A 25,302-nucleotide genomic window follows, 5' to 3' on the forward strand; every position below is an offset into this window, starting at 1 on the left:
GGGGACATAGTGAATGTAGTGAATGGAATTCGTGTCATTCAAAAAATGTTTGAGGCCCTACTCTGTGCTAGCACTGTGCTAGGATCCAAAATGGAAAGTAAGAGTTCTTGTCCTCAAGGAGCTCACAGATGAGTGAGTGAGGCAGATCGATGTAAGGTAAATGCTAAAAGCAGGCGAATGCTGTGGCACGCTGGGTGGAGTGGATGCAAAGGAGGTCCTAGCTGAATCGTGGGGGAGGAGCCCTTAACCAGGGGAGGATTTGGGAAAGGGCTCTCCACATCGAGGACGTCCTACTTGGACGAGGTAGGCTGGCGGCCTCTAAGTGGTTCTGGATGACCAGCAGGGAAGAGGGCAAGAGATGAGGCTTCATAGGAGAGCAGAGCCCAGATTCCACGAGGCCCCTCGTCTGCCGTGCTGCAAAGTCTGGACGGCACCCTCAGCGCTCCCCAGAGGCATTGAGGGGTCTGAAGTAAGGCAGTGAGCATTTAGAAGGAGTTTTGTTTCTTTATTTTTTCTGTAATTTTTATATTTTTTCTTATGAAATTTAAAAATTCTCAAGAAAATCTGGAGGTTATAGAAGGGTGTAAAGTGAAAATATAAAGATGACCTTTAACTCCACCACTCAGAGATAACCATGGGCAATATATTGGTATATATAACTTTACATATTGGTATATAACTTTTTACATGTTTGTGACCATTTTATGTATAAAACTCTATTTTGCTTTTTTTTTCAGTAACATTATTTCCTAGACGTTTCCCTACTTTATGTTTTTTTGTTAACAAATTTCAAAATTGGAAGTTATTCTAGATTTGCAGAAGAGTTCCAAAGACAGCGCCCGAGTTCCTGGCTGTCCACCACCCAGCTTTCCTTCATGTTAACAATTCAGTTTCTCTCGTTTGTCAAAGTGTACTTACCTCTCTCACAGTTCCACTAACTAACCGGTAGTATTGTGAGTCAGTGGACATTCCCAGCCTGAAACAGGGGCATCCTGGAGTTAACGGCGCACCGGCCTGGGAGAGTGGAGGTTCTAGGCAGAAGCGGTGTGCTGGGTAGGGAGGTGCTCCTGGGCAGATGGAACTTTCAGGACCCTACAGCTTAGCCTGCCCATGGCAGCAGCTTCGAGCACAACCTCCCCATGAATCCTCATTCCCTAAGACCGTTTTTTTTTTTTTTTTTTTAAGATTTTATTTATTTATTTGAGAGAGGGAGTGAGAGAGCACAAGCAGGGAGGGGAAGCAGCAGAGGGAGAGGGAAAATCAGGCTCCCCACTGAGCAGGGAGCCCGATGTGAGGCTCGATCCCAGGACCTTGAGATCATGACCTGAGCCAAAGGCAGACGCTTAACTGCCTGAGCCACTCAGGCGCCCCATCCCTAAGATAGTTACAAGGGGTCTGCAGGTGTTTCTCCTTATGTTTTAAAAAAGTAATAAAACTGAGTTTCTGCAAGATCTTGACCAGTTTAAACCCTGAGTCTGATCCAACATTTACTGGCATTGCTCAAAACCAATACTAAATGATTTATGATCAGTTCTCAAGTACTCAGTTAAGTCACTTGGTCCTCACAGATCGTCCAAGGAAAACATCAAGTACTGGCAAAAGCCACCACTAACGATAGAAGAAACTATCCCAGGCCTCATTCCTTGACCCTCTGCTTATTCCTTTTCACCATCTGATGTAACTTTCTTCTTAGAGGAGATGTGTCCCATCTTAGGGGAGGACCAAGTGACTGGTGTGTGTGTGTGTGTGTGTGTGTGTGTGTGTGTATTTCTCATTATATTGTACATTTTTGAGAGTAAGACTGTATATTCTTCATTTTTACAAATTGCACAACACCCAGCATGATATCTTGCTATTACATGCTAAATACATAGAGTCTTATAGCTTTATCTAATATCTTTCAGTATGTAAATTCTGTTGGGTATCTCCAACTGCTTCCTAAGTAGTTCTACTTCAGTAATCTAATTTCACTGCAAATTATGAAAGGCCAAAATGAAAATACTACCCCCCCCATGTCTCTTCCTGTGATGGGCTGAATTTTGTCCTTCCAAAATTCAAATGTTGAAGTCCTAACTCCCAGTGCCTTGGAATGTGACTATATTTGGAAATATGATCTTTAAAGAGGTGATTAAGGTAAAATGAGGTCTAATGGGCAGGCCCTAATCTACTGACCAGTTGTCCTTATAAGGAGATTGGGACAGGGGCGAGGAAAGACTAAGTGAAAACATGAGAGAAGGTGGTTATCTACAAGCCAAGGAGAGAGGCCTCAAAAAAATCCAACCCAGGCAATACTTTGATTGTGGACTACTTGCTTGCACAACTGTGAGGATATACATTTCTCTTGTTTAAGACACACAGTCTATGGTACTACGTGATGGCAGCCCAAGTAACTAATACTCTCCTCCTCCCTGCCCCGCCCCGCCCTGCCCGCCTCGCCTCTCCTCTCTCCTCCTCCCCTCCTCTCCTCTTCTCTCCTCTTTCCCTCCTCTCCTCCCCCCCTCCAATTGCCCTCCCCTCCCCTCTTGTCTTCTCTTCTTTTTTCTTTTTCTTTTTTTACTAATACACTTTCTTTACCTGAATAAGGTGGCTTTCCCAATGCTCCTCCATATTTCTGCACTTACCAGCATTCTCTCAGGCAGATCTTTGGAGGCGTCTTTTCCAACACTCTACCCCTTTTATCATCACTAAATGCTTGTTTTGCTTGCTTTCTTTCCCTTTATCGGTGTCGCTGTTATTCTAGTCCACTCAGTGTTGATTCTTATTTAATAGTCTCAACACATTTCTCTTTATATACAGATCTTGGTATCTGATTTTGTTTTTTTAATGATACAGTCCTGTTATGTACTGAATGCAACTCATACTGAATGATTGACAGTTTGACCCTGTCAAATTGTTGCCTCCCTTGGAAGTGCCCCTTCTCTTCTGCAAGGCCTAGTAATTTGTGGATCTAGACATATAACTACATGCCTTCTTTTTTTTTTTTAATTTTAAAGTTTATTTATTTTTTGTAGGAATCTCTACACTAACGTGGGGCTCAAGCTCACGACCCCAAGACCGAGAGTTGCATGTTCTTTTGACTGAGGCAGCCAGGTGCCCCCATGCCTTCTTACTGGCCTCTCATCTGACTTATCCTTCTGACTTTGGCATATGTCCTTGACTTCCCAGTCTCCACCTCTTAATCTATGTATCTGCTCTATTCTTACACACCTGTAGTATAAAATACTAAGCTAATATTGACTGTCCCCTATAACCAAGTTGGTGCTTCTCCATATAGTGTGTCACGTATACAAGTGGTGGATACTCAGGATTAACATCGGGTCATGTTAAAATTTTTGGTTTTGTCTCAGTCTTGTACTAGCTCGTGACTTTGGGAGAATCCTATGACTTTTTTTCAGCTTCAACTCTAAAGTGAAGATAATAATACTTAATTTCACTTGAGTATTATGCAGAAAAATAGATTATGTGAAAGGCATTAAGAAAGCAATATTTGGTGTTATTTACTGTTATTGGCCTTGACATTTCTTATATTGTCATTCATTGCCACTGGTCCTGTCTTGCACATTTTTGAGAGTAAGACTGTATATTCTTCATTTTTACAAATTGCACAGTGCACAGCATGGTATCTTGCTGGTAATCTCCTCGAAGGCCCAGACCGTGGGTCATATATTTTTTTCTGACTCCTACAGCACCTAGTTGTTGTTTCACAAATATTGAAATTAAAAAAAAAAAGCTGTCCCCTAAAATCACAGTAGTTGAAAAGCCTTATAAGTAGGGTGATTATTCAGTGTACTTTGCATGGGATGGGTCTGGTTTACTCCAGAATTATACACCCCCCAGCAAAAGTGTACTTAGTTGGATGACAAATCATAGGGCCACCCTCCCCAGGAGTGGCCCTGTTTTTAAAGAACCGTGGAGTTTATTTCACAAAGATATGAAGAGCATGGGGCAAACTTTCTCTCAGGGAACAAAAGTCTGAAGATGAAGAGACTTGAATCCAAAAGTAAAAGTTCTGTTTAGGAGAATATTTCCGCTAATGGTCATTAAAAAGCCTGTGGGTAAATTTACATTCCTTGAATGTTCAGCGGTCAGATAAGATACACCAGCTGCACTTGACCGAGATATTGCCAAGTGTAGCCTTAGGATTTAGCTTTGGCAGACATGTTGGGTTGCTGTACCGCTCGAAAAGCTATTAATCAGACGGTTTAAGTGTGTGTTGTTAAAAGTTAAAAATGTATATACACAACTAATGAATCATCGAGCCTTACATCGGAAACCGGGGATGTACTGTATGGTGACTAACATAATATAATAAAAAATCATTTAAAAAAAAAAAAAAGTTAAAAATGTAGCCTGTATTCTGATTTTAAATAGTTTTTGTTTTTCATTACCCACGTGACACATGTACACAGTTTTGGTGTGCCTAGCCAAAAGAGGTCACATATGGGGCGCCTGGGTGGCTCAGTTGGTTAAGCGTCCAACTCTTGATTTGAGCTCAGGTTATGGTCTCAGGGTCATGAGATCGAGCCCTGTGTCAAACCTGCGTCTGCCTCTGTGCTCAGCGGGGAGTCGGCTTGAGATTCTCTCCCTCTCCCTTTCCTTCTGCCCTTTGTCCACCCCCCCCCGCCCCCCGCCGCTTGTGCACAAGCACACACTCTCTCTCTCAAGTAAATCTTAAAAACAATAAAATAGAGGGGCGCCTGGGTGGCACAGCGGTTAAGCGTCTGCCTTTGGCTCAGGGCGTGATCCCGGCGTTATGGGATCGAGCCCCACATCAGGCTCCTCTGCTATGAGCCTGCTTCTTCCTCTCCCACTCCCCCTGCTTGTGTTCCCTCTCTCGCTGGCTGTCTCTATCTCTGTCGAATAAATAAATAAAATCTTTAAAAAAAAAAATAAAATAGAATGAGGTCACATAGAGTAAAAATAAGTCCCTCCCTTTATCTCTGCTCATCCATTCGATCTCCCTTTTCCATACATGAACAGCAGAAAACAAAGAATGAGTATAGATAAATTAATTACTAAAACATTGCAGACTCAAAATAGTTTATGTAGTATGATCGCGTTTATATATAAGCATATTTAAATGTATATAAACACACACATATAAATAAACTTTAAGCATTAATGTATATCCATTAAAAATACATGGGGGAATAGAAAAAATTAATAGTTATTTCTAAGTGGTAGAGTGTTAGAGTTTTTTTTACTTTCTTCATCATATTTTGTACTAATTTTTATAATAAAGATATACTTCATAATTAGAAAAAAAGAACTCATTTTTTGTTTTAAAAAGATTAGAATTCCAGTTTCACTTTACCCATGAAGTCATCCATTTGAGTGTTGTTTTTCGTCTCTCCTGTCAGCTGGTGAGAGGAAGTGCTGCCAACATTTTTGGTGCCAGTAATTACTTCCACATATCAAATGCATCTGTATTCTGAAGCAAGATTATCTTTTATCAGTAAGAATTGGATTTTATAAAAATAACCGTTCAGATAGGGAATGTCTGATCCAGTGCCTAAAAGTTTAACCAGCACCAAACTGCTATTTTATTTTGAAGTGAATTAGTCTACCTTAATTCTATTAAAAAAAAAAAAAAGTCCTAAATCTCTCTTCTTATAAAGAAATGTTCGGCATGAGAAGAGGCTGGTTCTGGGTGATAGCACATTGTGTTTTAATGAGTTAGAATTATAGTCTTTATCTTTGTTCATAACGAACTGACTGATTTTAGAGAAATAAAAAGAAAGTGCATGGAGGGGATGGAAGAAATTACAGAATTTCCAGGCGCGCACAGAAGAACTGCTTCAGGTATCTCCCAAGCGGCAAATCCTAACTGCCCAAGTCCTCATGTGTATCTCCATGTGAACGGGTCCACAGGCACCCTGATGCCTCATTTGCAAAACTGAGTGCATCACCTTCTTCCTACACATCTTCCATCTATTGCCTGGTTCCCCGATGTAAGAGCAAAACCATCTTCCCCAAACCCGAGATTGAAATAATCTAAGTCTGGGTGGGAAGAATGCAGGAATGGGCACGTCTTCTGGAAGGACATACTCTTGCCAAAATTGTACAATGTGAATTTCATTGTGAGGAAACATGGGCAGTCTACGGAACAACTGGCTAGCGGTCTTCAAAAGTGTCAAGGACACAAAGGACAAAGGAAGGCTTGGGAGCTGTCTTATATAAAGAAGACTAAGGAAACATGGCAGCTAAATGTACCCTGGGATCCTGGATGACAAAGAAAGACATCAGTGGGACACTGTCTTTGGGGTCAGCTGATGAAGCTCGATAGCTAAGTTTTGGTGCTACTTTATACTTTTTTATAACTCTGAATTATTTCAAAGTGAAAATTTAAAAAATTTAAACATCATAAAAAAAAAAAAAAAGAATACCAGTTTGCAGACTGGCATCCCATGCTAACAGAACAACAACACAGAAGAAGTGAGGAGTAGATGTGTATAACTGGCTTAGGAATGCTGGCCATGCAGGGCACATGGGGGGGTTGACCCTGAAAAGCAGGGCTAGAGGCAGATGCGAGAGGAGCAAGTGTCACCCCGGAGAACAAAGTTTTAACTGCTAGAAAAGTGGGCTGTTGTGTAAAGGAGTGGATTTCCCTTCATTCTCTCCCTCCAAATTGTGAGATGCATTTGCTTTTTTTAAACAGTAAAAATTGAGAGTTTTGTTCTGTTATTTTCTTTTTTTTTTTTTAAAGATTTTATTTATTTATTTGACAGAGATAGAGACAGCCAGCGAGAGAGGGAACACAAGCAGGGGGAGTGGGAGAGGAAGAAGCAGGCTCATAGCGGAAGAGCCTGATGTGGGGCTCGATCCCAGATCGCCGGGATCACGCCCTGAGCCGAAGGCAGATGCTCAACCGCTGTGCCACCCAGGCGCCCCGGTTGTTCTGTTATTTTCATTTGTGTAAGATGATAGTCAAGCCCGGGACGCCTGGGTGGCTCTGTTGGTTAAGCATCTGGCTTCGGCTCAGGTCACGATCGCAGGGTCCTGGGATCAAGTCCCACATTAGGCTCTCTGCTCAGCGGGGAGCCTGCTTCTCCCTCGGCCTGCCACTCCCCCTGCTTGTTCTCTCTGTCAAATAAATAAATCTTAAAAGAAAAACCAAAACGTGATAGTTAAGCCCAAAGTGATGTACTGCTACAGAAGTTAAAAATAATGTACAAAAAAATGCATTTTGGAATAAAACATAGGTTAGTAAAAAAAACCCCAAAACAAATCCAAATCATTTGATGCTGCATTCTCCTCCCTCCCTCCCCTCTTCTATTCTCCCATGTCCCGTTTGTCATGTGCCAATTCTTTTTTCTTTTTTTTTTAAGTTTTGATTTAAATCCAGTTAGTTCACATATAGTGTAATATTAGTTTCAGGTATATGGGCCGCCTGGGTAGCGCAGTCGTTAAGCGTCTGCCTTCGGCTCAGGGCGTGATCCCGGCATCATGGGATCGAGCCCCACATCAGGCTCCTCCGCTATGAGCCTGCTTCTTCCTCTCCCACTCCCCCTGCTTGTGTTCCCTCTCTCGCTGGCTGTCTCTATCTCTGTCAAATAAATAAATAAAATCTTTAAAAAAAATATTAGTTTCGGGTATAGAATTGAGTGATTCAGCACTTACCTACAAGTGCCCTCCTTAATTCCCATCATCTATTTAACCCATCCCTTACCTGCCTCCCCTCTGGTAATCATCAGTTTGTTCCTATAGTTACGAGGCTTTCTTGGTTTGCCTCTCTTTCCTTTTTTCTCTTTTTTAATTTTTTTTAATTTTTATTTTTTTAAGATTATTTATTTATGTATTTGACAGAGATAGACAGCCAGCGAGAGAGGGAACACAAGCAGGGGGAGTGGGAGAGGAAGAAGCAGGCTCCCAGCAGAGGAGCCTGATGTGGGACTCGATCCCAGAACGTCGGGATCACACCCTGAGCCGAAGGCAGATGCCTAACGACAGGCGCCCCACTGCGCTACCCAGGCGCCCCGGTTTGCCTCTCCCCCCCTCCCCCGCTTTGTTCATTTGTTTTGCTTCTTGAATTCCACATATGAGTAAAATCATGATATTTGTCTTTGTCTGACTGACTTATTTCACTTAGCATATTACCTTCTAGCTCCATCCACGTCATTGCAAATGGTGAGATTTCATTCCTTTTGATGGCTGAGTAATATTCCATTATAGCTATATACCACATCTTCTTCATCCATTCAACTGTCAATGGAACTTTGGACTCTTTCCATAATTTGGCTGTTGTTGATAATGCTGCTATAAATATCAAGGTGCATGTTTTAGTAATTAGTGCAAATTAGTATTTTTACATTCCTTGGGTCAATACCTAGTAGTGCAATCGCTGGGTCATAGGGTAGCTCTATTTTAACTTTTTGAGGAATCTCCACACAGTTATCCAGAGTGGCTGCACCGGTTTGCATTCCCACTAACACTGCAGGAGGGTTCCCCTTTCTCTGCAAACTCGCCAACACCTGTTGTTTCTTGTGAAACACACATCTTCTACGACAAAATCAGAATGAAATAGAAAACGGGCATCAACCCTTCTGTGGATTTGCCCACTGGTGCTTGCAGAAGAGAGAGACCCACATGCTCTGCTACTACCTTCAGTCCCTGAAGAGTAAAGTAGACCCCAGCAGCTCCGAGGCCATCCTCTCCAGCAAGGTTCTGCTACTTTACAGACATACATCTGCCTTAGGTAAGATAACTGAGCAGTAGATCAGGGAACATGGGGGAGGAGAGGTGGAAACTAGATTCTCAGCTCTTTTTTCTGTTCCCAAACCTATGAGTGGCCCGGCCCATCTGCTGCCTTCCATATCACTTCTCTTTAATTAACTGCAAAAGACTTAGGCTCAGCTATTCTTTGGACTCAAGAAGAAATGTGTATCTATCTACTTAGTCATTGATTCATTTAACAAGTTTATTGGATGCCAAGCGTGGAATGGACTGGAGGAGAGATGGGATACAAGAAGCACAGAATTTTATCACTTTGAACATTTTCGTCCAGCACAGTGATTTCCAAGCACTGGCCCTAACACCATTGATTGTGTGGGGCCAACCTGCTGCAAGATGAGAAAAATAAGGACCATGTGGTTTAGAAACATTAGTCAGTACAATGTTGGGAGGGATTGTTTTATATTCTGATAGTATGTTCTTCCAGCTATTTTCAGTAAAATGCCCTTCTTTTTATTAAATTATGAAATGTAGTAAGACTGAATCCTGATGCAACTCTGGTTCTGTTTTCCTTTGTCTTCTCCATGGTACCCATCTAGGACAGATACTTCAGAAGACAATCCCAGTTACTGGCTGGAAGTTTAAAACCTAAGTTAGAACTTTCAGTCCCCACCCTTAGGGGTCACAAGATTCTCACTTCCTAATTTGAATTGATTTCATTTCCAAATTTTAATATCAAATATGAAACATTGCCTCACCTGGGGCTTTTATGATGAGAACATACAATTTTTTTTAGGGGAAAAAACCCTTTAAGCATGAGTATCTGCTAAATACTTTAGTTAGATTTTTGAACAGAATTCCGTTTGACTATATATAAAAGTAGAATATATTTTTATTATACATTTTTAAAATTTCATATTAATAGTTTTCATTATGTATCTAATGTCATGGCATTTAGCTTTTGAATCTTTAAGTGCTTCATTAAGTATATCCTTGAGTCATTAACAAATATTTTTGGCTTTTCAGTTTTCTCTACCACTTTTCCATGTGTTTCATTGATTTCAAGGCAGCTGTTAAATTTTAAACAGTTCATTAAAAATTATGTGTCCAACAGAGATGAAAATTGTTGCTCAGTTTATGTACATATGACTAAGAGATAAATATATAAAATGTCTTAGTGATGAAAGTATTATATTTATCTCTCAAAAGATACAACTACTAAAACACATTTTTCTTAATATTTTATAAATGCATTTGGGTTAGTGCATGTTCTAAATAACCATGAGCCATTTGGAAGAGTGCTTTTAAATAATATTGTTTATCTCCCACAAAGTAAATACTCTGAAGGCTAGTACTTCTATTCCTAAGCCAGTGCATTCTGGAATTAACGCTATCATGAAAGTCCATTATTTCCAATTCAAATAAAATAATTACTGAAACAAAGTAATAATTGATTTTTTAAATGTAAAATTTTAATAATTTAAATTGATTTTTAATTTCTAAATTTGTCAAAAACTTTTAAGTTCCTATGCATAACATTTATTATGGTAGCATTATAAATGAAAAGATTTACTGCTAATCTTTTTCATGATTAGACTAGTATTTCTCAAATTTGAGTAACTCAAAGAAGTCTTTAAGAGGAAGAAAATCATCAAGGATCCCAGAGTGGATGTAGATCATTTTGATGTCAATGTAATAATTGTGATAATTTTTACATGAGTGTAGCTAAGACACCCTTGTAAAACCTAAGCACGTTTACATATTAAACTCAAAATTGTAAAGCCAACACAGTTTCAATTGTCAATATTTAATTTGCTGGATGATGTTTTGCTGAAATTAAAAAGCACATGTTTTAAGGTTAATAATGCAAAAATTTAGTCATTGTTTTACTTGATATTTTTTATTTTGAGCACGGTGAATCATCATCTGAATCATCGTCATTACCATCATGGATTATTTATTTATTTAAAAAAAAGTGAATTTGGGGGCGCCTGGTGGCTCAGTCAGTTAAGTGTCTGCCTTCGGCTTAGGTCATGATCTCAGGGTCCTGGGATCGAGCCCCATGTCGGGCTCCCTGCTCAGTAGGGAGTCTGCTTCTCCCTCTCCTTCTACAGCTCCCCCTGCTTGTGCTCTCTCTCTCTCTCTGTGTCAAACAAATAAATAAATAACATCTTTAAAAAATAATAAAATAATAATCTTTAAAAAATAATAAAAAATAAAAAAAATAATAATCTTTAAAAAATAATAAAAATTAAAATTAAAAAAGTGATTTTGTTTTTAACCACTACAATTGATTGGAGGAACAATCCAGTTAATTATTCACTACAAAATGCAAGAGAGAAAAATTTAAAAATACCACCGACTAAAAATCCTTCTTTGTGTATTTATTTTTATGTGTACTGCTTGTACCCTGTTGCAAGTTTGTACATACAAAGGCAGAATCAGAGTAAATATTTCTACTTGCAGTATCAACTGAGAACTGGTGGGATGGGCTGGGTAGGTCTTTGGAACCACTAAATGTCTTTTGAATTGTAAATCCTGTGAAAACACAACTGTCCTATCACAAATCTCTATTCCAACTACTGTAAAATCTTTGTTTAGTGAACCAAAGCATCATTTATCTTATTTGGGTCCAGTGAATGTTTTTCATGTTTAAGTTCACGTCTGTTGTGTTTCCAGTAGTACTTTATGTTCCACAATGGTTTGTTTTCACAGTATCAGATCAAACCTTGACTATTAAATATTTCAAGAAACCGAAGTCTTATTCTTGAGAATGTCTTGCATTTGAAAATTATGCAAATTATGACTGCAAGATAGTAGCTAGTTTTATCTGTATAACTCTTGAAAAAATCCAAGAACAATGGTGATGCAGGATGAGGATTGACATTTTGACTTTAGAACCTGTTACTCTTAGAGCAGCTGGATGTGTTTACCAATACATGGCAAGACAAACTGTGTCATTTCACACAAGCATATGACAGCGGTGGGATTGCATCATATGCAGTGATTGGCACTGAAGCCATCTAGCATTATTTAGAAATAACATAGTCTTCCAGATGACACAGGATATGGTTTTTATTAAACTTTTTAAGCTTATCACAGAAAATGGAAGGAAAAATGGAAATTATAGTTGCAAGAAGGAACCCCAGAGAGTGAATTGATTTGAAAAATTGTGGTTTAGAACATATAAATAAAATTGCTTTGAAAACTATAATGCCAATACTATTATTGATAGAAAACAGAGTTCGAAAAGTCTGGAATTAATAATATTTTTTATAATATAAAAATGCTTGGATTAACCCTACGTAGCAAACAGAAAATTCCCACAGTTAAGGTCATTACACAGAGTTTCCAGGAAAACAGCTGCTCCTGTCACTCCACTGGAAAAAGCACAAAACAACCTAATTCCTTCATAAATGTACTCTGAGGAAAGCTGACCTTGGTTCTAAGAGTTGGCTGTGTGGCTGGGCCTTTGTGGGGGTTGGGGGAGGAGGCGGTGGGTGTTGAATGGGGAGGAAATAAGTCCCTGGGGAAGAGGCTGGACATGTGATTTGTGAGCCCATTGCCCGGGGCCCCTTGGAATAGAGAGGCCTGGACAGAGAGCAGCAGGTGTGAAGCCCGTGTAGGTTAGAGTCCCAAGTACAAACTACATTTCTTCGGGGTCACTAACCCTAAAATATTAACCTCATAGGAAAAAATCATGTTCCTTCTAGATGGATGGAGTTTCTAACCACAAGGGCCCTTGGCTGACAGATTGTGTTTTATTGTTCAAAGAGAGGAACATGCGGATGACGTGATCTCACAGGTGCTAGGATGGTCCCCTTCCTCTCCATACTTTGGACAACCCTGAACATTGATCCTGAAGTGTTTAGATGAGTCAAAGATTTATTGTTTTACTTTTTTTATGTCCATTTTCTGAAATGTTAAAATCATTATCTAGCTGAGAATGTTAACTTTTGGACGTGATTACCAGTCAGTTAGTCAAGTTGGAACTAAATCTTGGCACCATAACAGGATCATATTTACACCTACTTCAGTTTCCAAAACTCAGCCAACTGAGAGAAAAATATTTTCATCGGGAATTTCAATGGGAAAGCCAAAATCTGGAGTAAAAAAACACATCTTCTGTGAAGGATGACATCACAGAGTGTATGAGGGCCCATCTGGAATTAGGGATAAATACAGAAGAGTTCAGTTCAGTTCAGCAGACGGCTATGGAATAACTGCGTGTGCCAGGAACCGTGGCAGAGGCAGGAGTGCAGAAATGAACGGGATAGTCTGCCTGGTCTCAAGGAGCTCATGGTTTTATAACTAGTCTCACATTAAAAATTTAAATATTCAGAGTGGTTCGAGTGCAAAGAAAAGCCGATGTTGCCGAGATCTCGTTAAATTCACGTGAACTCCCCAATTTACTTTAGCAGGTTATATAGACAGTGCATTGGAAAATACCATCAATTACAGAGCATAAGGCAAAATTGTCTTTGGGGATAGTTTTTTTGTGACTTAGGTTCTTATGTTCCCTTTCTTTAAATTCCTTTGAACACAAATGAGTTAATTCTAAGTAGATGGGTCTAGTACAGAGGATTCCAGTCAGCTTAAATTTAAATAGGGAAAGAACAATAGGGCCATTCTACTAAGTTATGAGGCACCAAATTGGATTGTGTGCTTACCTAAAAGAAGTATCTCTCTCTCTCTCTTTTTTTAAAAGATTGATTTATTTTGAGGGAGAGAAAAAACGCGTGAGGAGGGCAGGCAGAGGGAGCGGGGGACAGAATCTCAGGATCATGACCTGAGCCGAAGGCAGACGCTTAACGCCTGAGCTACCCAGGTGCTCTTATCTACCCATTTTTCTGATGATGGTTTTCAGTGTTTTAGTATCTTAATGTTGTTATGAACATTCTTGTTAATGGTTTTTGACATTTATACATGAAAATCTCTCTCGAGAGTATACTTAGAGTAGAATTATTGTAGAAAGACAAGGGGTTAAATTTACCAGATGATGCTGAATTGTTTTCAAAAGTAGTTGTACCAAAGAATACTCCTACCTACAATATATGAGTTCCTTGTCAATACTCGATGTTTTCAGATTTAAAATTTTTTTCCCATCTAGTGTGTGTAGATTATTATTTCACTGTGGTTTTACTTTGCATTTCCCCAATTGTTAATGTGGTTGCACATATTTTTGTATGTTTATTGGTCATTTATGTTTCCTTTGTTGTGAAATACCTGTTCAGGGTTCTTTCCCCCCTTCTTTTCCATGTGTTTTTATCTTTTTTCTATTGATTCTATTCTGACAGTAATTCTAGGTTAATTTTACTTGATTAAGTGTCTTTTCCCAACTTGAGGGTGATTTAAAAAATGTATCTTTATGTGTTTTTTAAACTTAAGTTCTTAATTTTAATGTGGTTGAAATGATCAATTTTCCCATTTTAGGTGTCTGCCTTTTAAGAAAATTGTGTTAAATAGACATAATGCAAAACTTATGATTTTAACCATTTTTTAGTGTATGGTCCCATGGCATTAAGTATATTCATATTGTGGAAACATCACCACCATTCGGCTCCAAAGTGACTGTGCTTTTTCTTAATATCTTGTTTAAGAAAGTCTTTGCTATATTAAGACCATCCTTATATTTGCTCTAAATTCTTAAAATTTTGCCTTTCACATGTAACCATCTGGAATTGATTTTTATGTGTAGTGGAAGGTAGGAAATATATTTTCCCCCATATGGGTAGCCAGTTGTCCCAGCACCAGTTAGAATTGTCCATTTTCTCTCCATCAGGCTATATAATGGATGTGTGCTATATCAAGTTTCTTCATAGGTGTGGGTCCATTTCCAGTTTCTCTTTTCTGTTTCTTTGATCTGTCTATTCCTGTTCCAATATCACATTGTCTTAAATACAACAGAACTATGATATGCCTTCCATCTGCCTGAAATGCTATTCTCCTAAAGGTACATGTGACTAAATCCCTAATTTTCTTCTGGTCTCTGCTTCACCTTCATGTCCATAACCAGTCTTTCCTGGCTACCTTTTCTAAAATTTCAGTGCCTCCTCCAAAAACTTTATACCCTCCTACTCTGCTTTATTCTTTCCACTTAACAGTTATTATTTAACATAATAATGTGTATACTTCTCTTGTTTGTCGTCTATCTTTCCCACTAGAACAAAAGGTTTATGAGGGCAGGGATTTTTGGCTGTTTCATTACTCTTGTACCCCTAGCATAGAAAACATTGCCTGGCACTCAGTAGGTACTGAATTAGTATTTCTAAAACAAATCATATAAGGTTGATATGTGAAAGCGTCATCTTTCCTTCCTGTACTTCCCCTTAAGAATATGCTTTTTCTCTAGTTCTCTTACTCCTTGATGCTAGATGAATAAAAGCAATCTGATGGGAGAAAGAACAAAGTGCTCCTTTAGATTTCTTTCCTTGCCATGTCCCAGAGGTGGGCAGTGAAATGAAAGGGGAGGAGGGATCGGTGTTGGCTAACTGTGTATTATTTTCTGGATCAGCTATCCTGCTGGAAATCCCTCCTGTCTTTGCTTTCCATGGCAAGTAGAGCTGGCTGGACCTCGAGTTTATAGAGTCCTCACTGGGTGAGGAAATGCACCACACCTTTGCTTTTTAGGGCAGCACACCCTGCATGGGAGAAGAACGAACACTCACCTTGATTTACCAAGTGTGGCAACTAAAATTTTAGTTGTAGGTGTGGCACACTACAGGATAGAACTCTTGGAGCTGTGGAGTCATCTAAGAGTGAATGCCCTGTGAGGCAGTCTGCCTGTAGCTGGGTAATGTCCAGAAAGGCACGGAATGGAGCAGTGATGACTCATGGAAATTTCGTCAGAGATGGTACTCTGTGCTTATTATAGGCTAAACTGGGGAGCCAAGTCATTCTGGAAGGAATGCGTATGGAGTTTTCAGATGAGGACTTGAAGTTTTATATGTTGGAGCCACCTTTGATTCAAACCATCTGTTGCATGTCAAGCTGAAACCCATCAGTTTTTTTGTACATCTTTCATATTTTACAGAAATTCAGTATAATACATATTTGTTGGTAGCCCTTGGAGTGTCATACATTAGGGTTACAAAGATGAATAACATACTGGTCCCTGTTTTTGAGATGCTTATGGTCTAATGGAAGTAAAAGTTACATGTTTATATGTGCTTTTCCTCTGCTGGATTGTGAGGTTGAGGTCTATGATTTATGTGCATCGTGGTTGCCAGGGCTGAGCATTGTGTTAATCCATTTTTTTTTTTTTTTTGCTGAAATAAATATATGAAAGAGCTTGCAGTGATTTACCAAATATGGTTACTGAAATGTATAAAACACTGTAGTACATTATTGTACTGAGTATTTTCATTGTAAAATTTTTGCCAATTTTGTAGGGGAAAATTCTTTGCTGCCAGTGATGAATATTTTTTTTTCCACATTTTATCATTGGTTATTTGTTGCTGTTCTTTTCCCATTTTTCAATTTGTGTCAGGATTTTTTTCTAATTAACTTACAAAAACTCTTTACACTTCGATGCTATTAGCTATGGTAAACCTCTCCCCTTGTCTGATGACTGCAAAAAATTTTGTGACTTTTTTTAGATGCCCAATTTTACATTTTTATAGTCAAATCTTTAGATTTCTTTGTAGTTTATTTGCATTTGTTCCCTGTCCAGAGATTAGATATTCATGTAAATATTGTTATCATCTGTGCTCCAGGTTTTTTCAGGCAGTTCTCATGCTTTCAGGTGTCTTCTTTGTACCAGGTTATGTTAATTATGTTGCCTGATAGAGAGAGGAAAGGATTAAAGTGAGGCACTGCTGTCATAACGTGGAATTAGTGCTGTATGCTGGTTAGCACTGTGGTGCTTGGAGACAGTTTCCTTCACTTTGAACCTGGCTATGTCACTTAGGTGATCTTTGAAGTCACTTAACTTCTTTCCCTGTTCCACGGTTTCCTTATCTGTAAAATGGGTTAATAGTACAACTTACCTCATAAAGTTATGAGAATAAAATGAATTGATATAGAAATCACAGAACACCTCCTGATACAAAGTCAGTGCTAGCCGGTTTGGTCCATGATGAATAGATGCTTTGAAGTTTGGTATTATTTCGATATATTTTGCATTTCTAAAAATCTGAACATTTCATTTCAAATTGCTCTTCACCTGCACAGATTACCTTTGCTAGATATTTCCTCAGCCACTTTAGTGAGGCACGCCTCCTAGAGGCCACAAGTGAAGCTTATTTCCAGCTCTTGAAAACCCTACAAATCTCAGTCGGAGAGTTGATGTGGCTCTGACTCATCGCTTCTGATGGACCGCTGCTTCTTCCCTCTGAGCCTCGTCTCTTCTAATTTCTGTAGGCTCCGGAGAGATTTCTGCGTGTGTGCATTCATGCATTCTAGATCCAGTAATTTTGCGGGTTGTGGGCGCGGGAGAACTGAAGGTAGAATCTGTCTTTACCGGACTTACTGTCCCATAGGAAAAAACAAAACGTACTGTACATAGATGGGCAAACTAATGTTCATCTTTAAGCTTCTATTTTCTCATGGGGGTAAAATGGGAGTAATACAACCTACCTTACAGGGTCGCTGAAAAATTAAACAAGAAAAAACACAGCCCCTAATAGTGAGCCAGGTGCGAAAGGAGCTTGGTAAACGCCTATTCCTCCATTCCTCCGCTAGCGTCAGTGATCAGTCTAGCCGTGCGGGTTAAAGGTCCATACTCTCGGGAGCGTGGACATTTCTGCCGCTAGCCTTTCAGTACCCCAGTTTCAATCATAAAAAGCTACCGGCGACACATGCAGGGGGTGCAGTTTATAATTTGGAAACACAAGCGACCGTATTTAAAACCGAAAGCTGACCAAGTGGGCTGAACGCTCTCAGGAAGCCGGAAGCGCCGCATGGAGCATGCGCAGGGCGCGCGCAGGGTGGGCGGGACGTTCGGAGGGCGGGCTTTGTGATCCCGTTACTTCCGTTTCCGATCCCATATGAACTCTCCCGCCATCTGAGAAAAGCGCCTGTTGGTGTTTGCGTCTTTTGTATTTTGTGTGGTTGCAGGTAAGAGGATCTCCTGCGGCATTAGGACGGACAGTAATCTTGCTGTTGAGGCTTGCAAGTAGGGAAAGAAGGGCGAGCACTTCGCGAGCGGGGAGAGCCGAAAGATGACATGGTGGGGTGGGGGTATTGGGAATTGGTTGGTTGGGGCAGACACGCAGGTGCCAGCGATTAGAAGAGATAGAAGCTTCGCTGGAGAAGGGCTCGGGTAGGATAGAAAGGGGTACTTTTTATAAGGAGCTTGTGGCTGCTTCCTACAAGGAGTTCGGAAAGACTGGATTAGAAAGACGTGTTCTGTTTCCCAGGGTCATGAGATAGGAAGTAACTGGACCCGGTCCATTAAGTCTCTTCTCTGGAAACCAGAACCTACCGTGCTTTTCTCCAAATTCACGATTGCAACCCGTATAAAATCTCATCTTAACTCTTGGGACTGCAGAGATCCAAGGGCGGTGACACACAGACCTATAGTGAACAGGCAACGTAGCCCCACTTTGATATTGGAAGGTATGACCACCACCTGCATTTCATCTTGCACGCACCGCCCCCCACTCTCATTACAGAATAGTCACAGGTGTGTTGTAGAAAATCTGGAAAATAACAGACATTTTACCCAGGGATAACCACTGTTAACATTTTATGCATACCCTTCATGGTTTTTTTTTTTTTGTGTGTGTGTGAAGTTATTTTTTGCATTTGTTTGTTGTTTTTAACTCCATTTGCCATTATTTTAACCATTTTATATTTCCTTCCAGGTAATGAGATGCAGTTTTCTGGAGGAAAGCGGAAAAAACTGAGGTTGACAGGTGACCAAAGGACTGCTTCCTACCCTCATAGCCTTCAGTTTTACCTGGAGCCACCTTCTGAAAGCATATCTTTGATCGAGTTCGAAAGCTTGGCTATCGATAGAGTTAAATGTGAGTGATATTTGAATTAAAGTTTATATATTATTGAGAACTTCACTTACACTTTGGGGTAATGAATGAGGGTAATTTATTTCCTTCATTCAGTTAATTCAAGAAATATTTACTGAGGGCTTGCTATTTTATTTACTGTATAGTGTATATTTTTGAGTGCCACTATATTCTAGGTTGGGTGGGGATTTCAGATGAATAATGTAATTCTCATATTCATTGAAGCTGTATTCTAGTACATAGATACAGACATCTAAAATAATCATTATTTAGTATTTTAAGTGTCTTACTAGAGGTAAATAGTAATGTTCTTGAAACAGGTGGGAGTGACTAAGACTAATTAAGTAAGACTGCTTACAGAAGTTGAAATGTAATCTGGACTTTGAAGGATGAGTAGAAATGTCTCAAAAGTAAAAGCTTTTTTCAAGCTGGGATAATGGACTGTACAGAGGCTTGGAGGCACGAGAGAGAATGTTATATTTGAGGGAACAGTAACAAGTTTAGGTTAGGTGGAGAAGAATGGATAACCAAGGGCATTTTGTGCCAAGCTAATAGTGTAATATTGGGGTGTAAGAAGGATGTGACAATTTTACTGTGGGCCTGCTTATTCTCTGTGTGGTAGTGAAAGAAAGAAAGAAACAAGGCATGAACTGAAACAGAAATAATAGTAATGTTTTCTGAGTTTGTTTCAGGATATCCTTGTGGGAAAATCAGAAGGTAAGATACTGTTAGTGCAGAGTGACAGCTGCTAATACAGAGAGGGAGCACTCCGTGCCTTTTGAGTGAAGAGTGAAGACAGTGGGGAAACAGGTTTTAGGAAGCTTAGCAATGTCAGGTGCTTCATAGAGATTAAGATGATGATTGAAAAGTGCCCCTTGGGTTTGGCACTTAAGGTGTGAGATGGTGAGGGCCTGAACTAAGGCAGTAACAGTGTCAGGGTTAGGGAAGGAGGGATTTAAGGGATACTGAAGAGTATTCCTGACAGGATTTCGTGAGTGTTTGGATGTGAGGAGTGAGGGGGCAGGAGTGGGAGTGGCGAAAATTCCATTTTGGATAATCTGGTGGTTAGAAACTGTGCTGGTAGAGGGGATGGCAGGAAGAGGGGCAGGACTGAGGGGAAGAGAATTGGTTTAGTTTGGGATATCATAATGAGGTACCTGTGGGGCATGGGTTTATGTTTAGGATTCATTTTAGAAGTTTTTCATTCTTGAATTATAAAAATGCTTTTCATAATGATGGAAGTAGAATTCATCTGAGGAAGGATTGACCAGGTGCTTTGGGAACATTTGAGCAATTACGTGCGTCTATTTAGGACAGTTCATTTGGATCATTGAAGGGCTCTGTTTCTTCACTGTTGTGTCTTCTCTACTTAATTAGTAAAGGAAGGGCTATTTTTTCTGATGAGTCTGTGCTGAGTAGATGAAGCAGACTGACAGCTCCTCATGAGGGATGCAAACAAGGGTGCTTAATTTTTTTTCATACCAACATACTTGAATTCCTCAGCAGTGGTGGCTCAGTACAACAGTAATGATCCCCCATCCCTCTCCCTTTGTTTGCGAATCTCTGGTATTAGATTATGTTATGGGACATCTTCTGCACATGGCTGGAGATTATTTTTTTATAAATTTATATAATTTGTATAATGTACTTGCAGAAAATAAAGCCATTACAACTTCTCATCTTTTAAAAACAAGTAATTATGGAATTGCCATTCATAGAATTTGTCTTGGAACTTAGTTTTTAAAAATTATCTTGCATTCATACAGTGTTTTTTTCTGTTTTTAAAATATTTTCTAGTGCTAAAAACAGTTGAAAATCTTGGCGTGAGCTATGTGAAAGGAACTGAGCCATACCAGAGTAAGTTGGAGAATGAGATAAGAAAGCTCAAGTTTTCCTTCAGAGTAAGTAAAAGTGGGAAAGAAATGTTCTTCAGTTTGTATGTATTTATATAGTGAGTATTACTTGTGGGAAAGATCTTTATTAGGCACAAGGCTTTAAAAAGGTCTAATATAGCATAGACTCTGCCTGACGGTATATCTGCAGTCCACAAGGGGTGATTGACATGTAGTCAGATGATTTTAATACAGCAGGGTTTCTCAGCCCGGGTCTATTGACATTTGGGCGTGATAATTCCTTGGTACAGGGACTGTTCTGTGCATTGTAGGATGCTCAGCGTCTCTGGCTTCTGTCCAGTAGATATCTTCAGACATTGCCAGATGTACTCTGTGCATCACAGCATGAGGGGTGCTGTTAGATGCGTGCTCCAGGAGCTCCAAGAGCACATATAATTACCCAGCTCACGTTGGGGAGGTTTGGGGAGGTGTCCCAGTTCTAGGTAGTGCTGGAACCGAATCTGATAGATGTGGTCAGATTTTTATTTTGGGAAGATGAATGTCAACAACAGATTGAGTAGGCCATGTCTGGTAGGAGGAAAACCAGTTAGCCTGGAAATGATGAGAGTAAATTGAATGGAGAGAAGAGGACTAATATTAAGAGATACTATGAAGGTAGAATGAAAAGATTTTAGTGACTAATTGCAGGGAGAGTTAGGAATGACACGCAGGTTTCTAGTTAGGACAACTACGTGGATGGTGATAGTATTTTGAGAGGTGATATACAGGAGGAGAAGCAAGTCCTTAGAAGGAAGAGGTTGAGTTCTAGACATGAATTTGAGGTGCTCGTAGAAATGGCTCGTGGATAGTTGGATACGCATACAGGTTGGACTTAGGAGACCTCTGGAGTGGGAGTATGGATTTAAGAGGAAGGTTGGTATCATCAGGAGGAGGAAAATATTTGAGTGGGAAGATGATGGCGGACAGGATGTGAAGAATACTAATATTTAAAGTGAAGTAGAATTGGGGGAGTCTGGGAAGGAGATTGAGAAGGAGCTGCCTGAGAGGTAGGAGATCAGTGGGGATAATAGTGTCATGGTAGCCAAGGAAGGCTGGATTTGGCATAATAATGATCATGATATAAATACTGATACCACAAGGATAACAACAGCAAGCATTCGTATTATATTTACTCTATCCCAGAGTTTGTTCTAAGCACATTACATATATTAACCCATGTAATCCAGTTAACAGTCTTATGAGGGAGGTACTGTTGTCACCCCTATTTTATAGATAAGGGAGTGGAATTACTGATAAGCTACCTAAGTGTCCCAGGCTTATAAGACAGTAAATGGTGGAGCCCAGATTCAAATCTGGACATTTGTGTCCTACATAATTTCAGAAGCTTAGGATCATGTAAGATGAATTGTACAGAATCCATTGGATTTATCACCTCGGTGGGGCCTTGTAGATAGAAGCAAAAGGTAATGATGGCAGTGTTTGGGGGAGAGAGGTGGGTATGGAATACATACTTTTTAGATGGCTAGCTGAAAAGACGAGAGAAATAGGTCTGAATATAGAAGAATTTATAGGAAAAAGAGAAGACACACACACGACCAGAGATACTTGAACATGCTTATAAACTGAGTGAAAAAAATCTAGAAGAGAAAGAAGATCACGGGAGTTCGAAGAGACTTTGAGAGAGCATTTAATAAATCAGGATTCAAGGAGGCAGGAGCAGATGGGTTGCATGGCTTAGGTTTAGGGATTAGGAAGAGGGAGAGATCTTTTGTCCACAGAGATGGAAGGGAAATTAGTACAGTGTGGATGCAGAAGCTTGAAGCTGAAGAAGTTGGCCTGGTGGCCTTTAGTTTCTGTAAAGTAGGTGAAGGTATCTGTTGAGAGAGAAGGGAAAGTGGTATGGTAGGGAGCTCAGGTCAACTAGTGAAGACTGAAACAGATTTTCTAAGAGTGAGGAAAGATGATTATGTCTCAAATCTCTGTTCTGTTGCTTATAAGCACTGTGACCCTGGAAAAATTATATAACATCCCCGTGCCTCAGTTCCCACCTTTTTTTTTTTTTTTTAAAGATTTTATTTATTTGACAGCACAAGTAGGCAGAGCAGGAGGCAGAGGGAGAGGGAGAAGCAGGCTGTCTGCTGCACAGGGAGCCTGATGGCGGGGCTCGATCCCAGCACCCTGGGATCATGACCTGAGCCGAAGGCAGATGCCCAACCAACTGAGCCACCCAGGTGCCCCCAGTTTCCTTGTTTTTAAAATAGAGATATAGTAGTGCTTACTTCATAGAGATTTTTTAAAAGGATTAAATGGTTAATAAGATTAAAAATGCTTATAACAGTGCCTGGTACCTCATAAGTGCTTAAGACCTGTTTGCTCTTACTGTGTTGGACTTGAATAAGGATGCCTTGGCGCTTGTAAAAGTCCATTTCATGGTAGAGGTTGTGAATTTTTAATATTCCAAATTCTCAACAGTTGTGTTTTTTTTTTTTCCCCCTAGAGGTTCTCAGTGTTTTAGGAATAGGACTGTAGAGTGTAGCTGTAGATTTATGTAAAATCTAGGTTTTGTCAAATGGTTAAATGAAAGCAGTTGAGGGTTGGTGCAAGAGGTGAAGAGGTGAGAGCCCTGGGTATGGGCTAGGTAAGACAGGAAGTTGAGAGGAGTTGATAAGAAGAGAAGTGTGGAGTCCAAACCCAGGAGTTTTTGTTGATGTCAGGTTCAGTTCTCAATTTCACTTGATTGCTAATTTAAATAAAATAGTTATCTTGGAAAGCATGTTTATGAAGTTTGTTTTTGAAACTTTTACTTTACCATTGGCTTATGCTAACTCTGTATCTCTTTATACCTCTTACCATTCCAATGCATTTACCTTATTCATGTGCCATTATTCTTAGGAAAACTTAGAGGATGAATATGAACCACGAAGAAAAGACCATATTTCTCACTTTATTTTACGCCTTGCTTATTGCCAGTCGTGAGTATACGTTTATGCTCTCGCAGACGAATCTGGTATCTTGGGTTATAAATTGGTACATGGGAAGCTGACATGTATCGTACTGAACACTGAAAAACTCAGAATAACATCAGAAACTGGTGATTCATGCGTTGAACACTGCTGTAGTGAATTGTTTGAAGCCAGGTTGTTTACTAAAAAACACTGAAAAAAAATTCTGTTGTAAAATTTGCCTGTTGAAACACTTGTTAGCTTCATGGGACAGGCTCTTCATTTGGGATTTGAAATTGGTGGGGATTTCAATAAGAAGGACTTTTGCTACTGTTTTCCCAGAAAAAAAAGTGGCTTTATTTATAAGAAATAATGACTCAAACATGTATTTGGTACAGATTTTTAGAAGTTGAGATGCAAGGGCTAGTGGCCATTAGATGAAGACAGTGTCCTTGCTAGTTGGTTTGTTATAATATAGTGCCACCCAGAGGGAGAAGGAGTTAGTTGCTTTTTTTTTTTTTAAACTTTTGTGTTTTTTCCCTGTATTAATTTTGGCTAAATAACATACTTTAAGATTTTTTTCTGTTTCTTTCTATTAATAAGCTTATCCATTGAGAATCTTGAAATTGTTTACTAGCACAAGATTATAACTGAAAATTATTGACCCTGTTTGCTCCTGGAGTTTTTCTTTTGTAAAAAAAGCATGTGCGGTTATGTAATTTATGCAGTAAATGAATTACTGAGAATCTGTGAAAGTCACTTCGGGAAAAGAATAACTAAATTATATTTTACATGCAGTAGTATAATTATTTGTGACAATAGTGTCCATTATATATTTTACGAATTAATATATTTGTTGGCTTTTAAAAAACTGAGATATACTCGCACATATTAAATTTTATGGAATTATAAACTGTAAAGCTCTAAGCAGAGTTTACTTTCAGAGTTTCTCTGATCATAATCTATTCAGAAATGAAGTTACCTTTAAAAAATTTGGTGTTTATTTTGCATTGATTAAACCACATTAGACTGAAGAAATATCCCATTTTCTGATGTAAATGACTATTTTGTAGTTAAATGCAATGAACTATTTTCTTTTATTTGATAATTAGCTAGGCTCAAGGTATTCTCTATTTAATTCTTTGAGTTTTATATTCATAATACCTCTCCCCATGTTCAGCATGTCCCTGATAGATTGTGGTATGTGGTGTGTATCTATACTCTTTATCATAATAGAGGACTTGTATGTTTTTAGCTTCTGTCTTTTGGCATCTTGTGTTTGAATTTTATTTCATAAAATTTTTTTGGATTTAATAATTGGTGGACTTTTAAAATAATCATTGGGCTTTTCATTTATACTTAACATTTCCCTGTCTCCATTTCAGTGAGGATCTTAGACGCTGGTTCATCCAACAAGAAATGGATCTCCTTCGATTTCGATTCAGTATTTTACCCAAGGACAAAATTCAAAATTTCTTAAAGGATAGCCATTTGCACTTTGAGGCTGTAAGTATAGTTTTGTATACATTTTCAAATTGTTTTCATCATTCATCCCTTCCTGTTGGTCTTAAGTGCTAGTATTAATGTGTGGCATTCTTTCTCTTTACATTTTCTTGTGAAGTACCTGCCTGAAAGAATAGCTGTTGGCTTTGCACAATAAACCTTTGCCTTTCCATGGCTAGAGGAAAAGGGACTCATTAGTACCGAAGTCTCACATTTAGTGAGTGTCTTAAATTTAGACTTTATTAAGTATATGACTTTTGAAAGCACAAGAAAATTCAATTTATAAAGGTTCATCTTTAAACAAATCTTCTAGGCCAAAGATTTAAAGCTAATAGCGTATTAAAGGAAATAGAGAAGTGGTAGGTAGTA

At 39.2% G+C, this 25,302-nt stretch overlaps 1 protein-coding gene across 3 annotated transcripts in view; it reads left to right on the forward strand.

Moving 5' to 3' along the window:
- Window positions 1-25,302, forward strand: part of PRIM2 (DNA primase subunit 2) — a 341,343-nt gene that overhangs the window by 15,425 nt on the left and 300,616 nt on the right. Inside the window, exons 1-5 of one of the 3 annotated variants that reach the window (XM_026507150.4) lie at window positions 17,627-17,727; window positions 18,477-18,638; window positions 20,433-20,536; window positions 23,381-23,460; window positions 24,816-24,936. In XM_026507150.4, the coding sequence (XP_026362935.1) occupies window positions 18,485-18,638; window positions 20,433-20,536; window positions 23,381-23,460; window positions 24,816-24,936 (459 nt within the window). In that variant the 5' untranslated portion in view covers window positions 17,627-17,727; window positions 18,477-18,484. Of the gene's footprint in view, window positions 1-17,626; window positions 17,728-18,034; window positions 18,229-18,476; window positions 18,639-20,432; window positions 20,537-23,380; window positions 23,461-24,815; window positions 24,937-25,302 lie in introns of those variants that run through there. The other 2 variants (XM_057303874.1, XM_044387132.3) reach the window with 2 other exon arrangements.

Source organism: Ursus arctos, unplaced genomic scaffold (assembly GCF_023065955.2).
Source record: "Ursus arctos isolate Adak ecotype North America unplaced genomic scaffold, UrsArc2.0 scaffold_29, whole genome shotgun sequence".
Classification (NCBI taxonomy): domain Eukaryota; kingdom Metazoa; phylum Chordata; class Mammalia; order Carnivora; family Ursidae; genus Ursus; species Ursus arctos.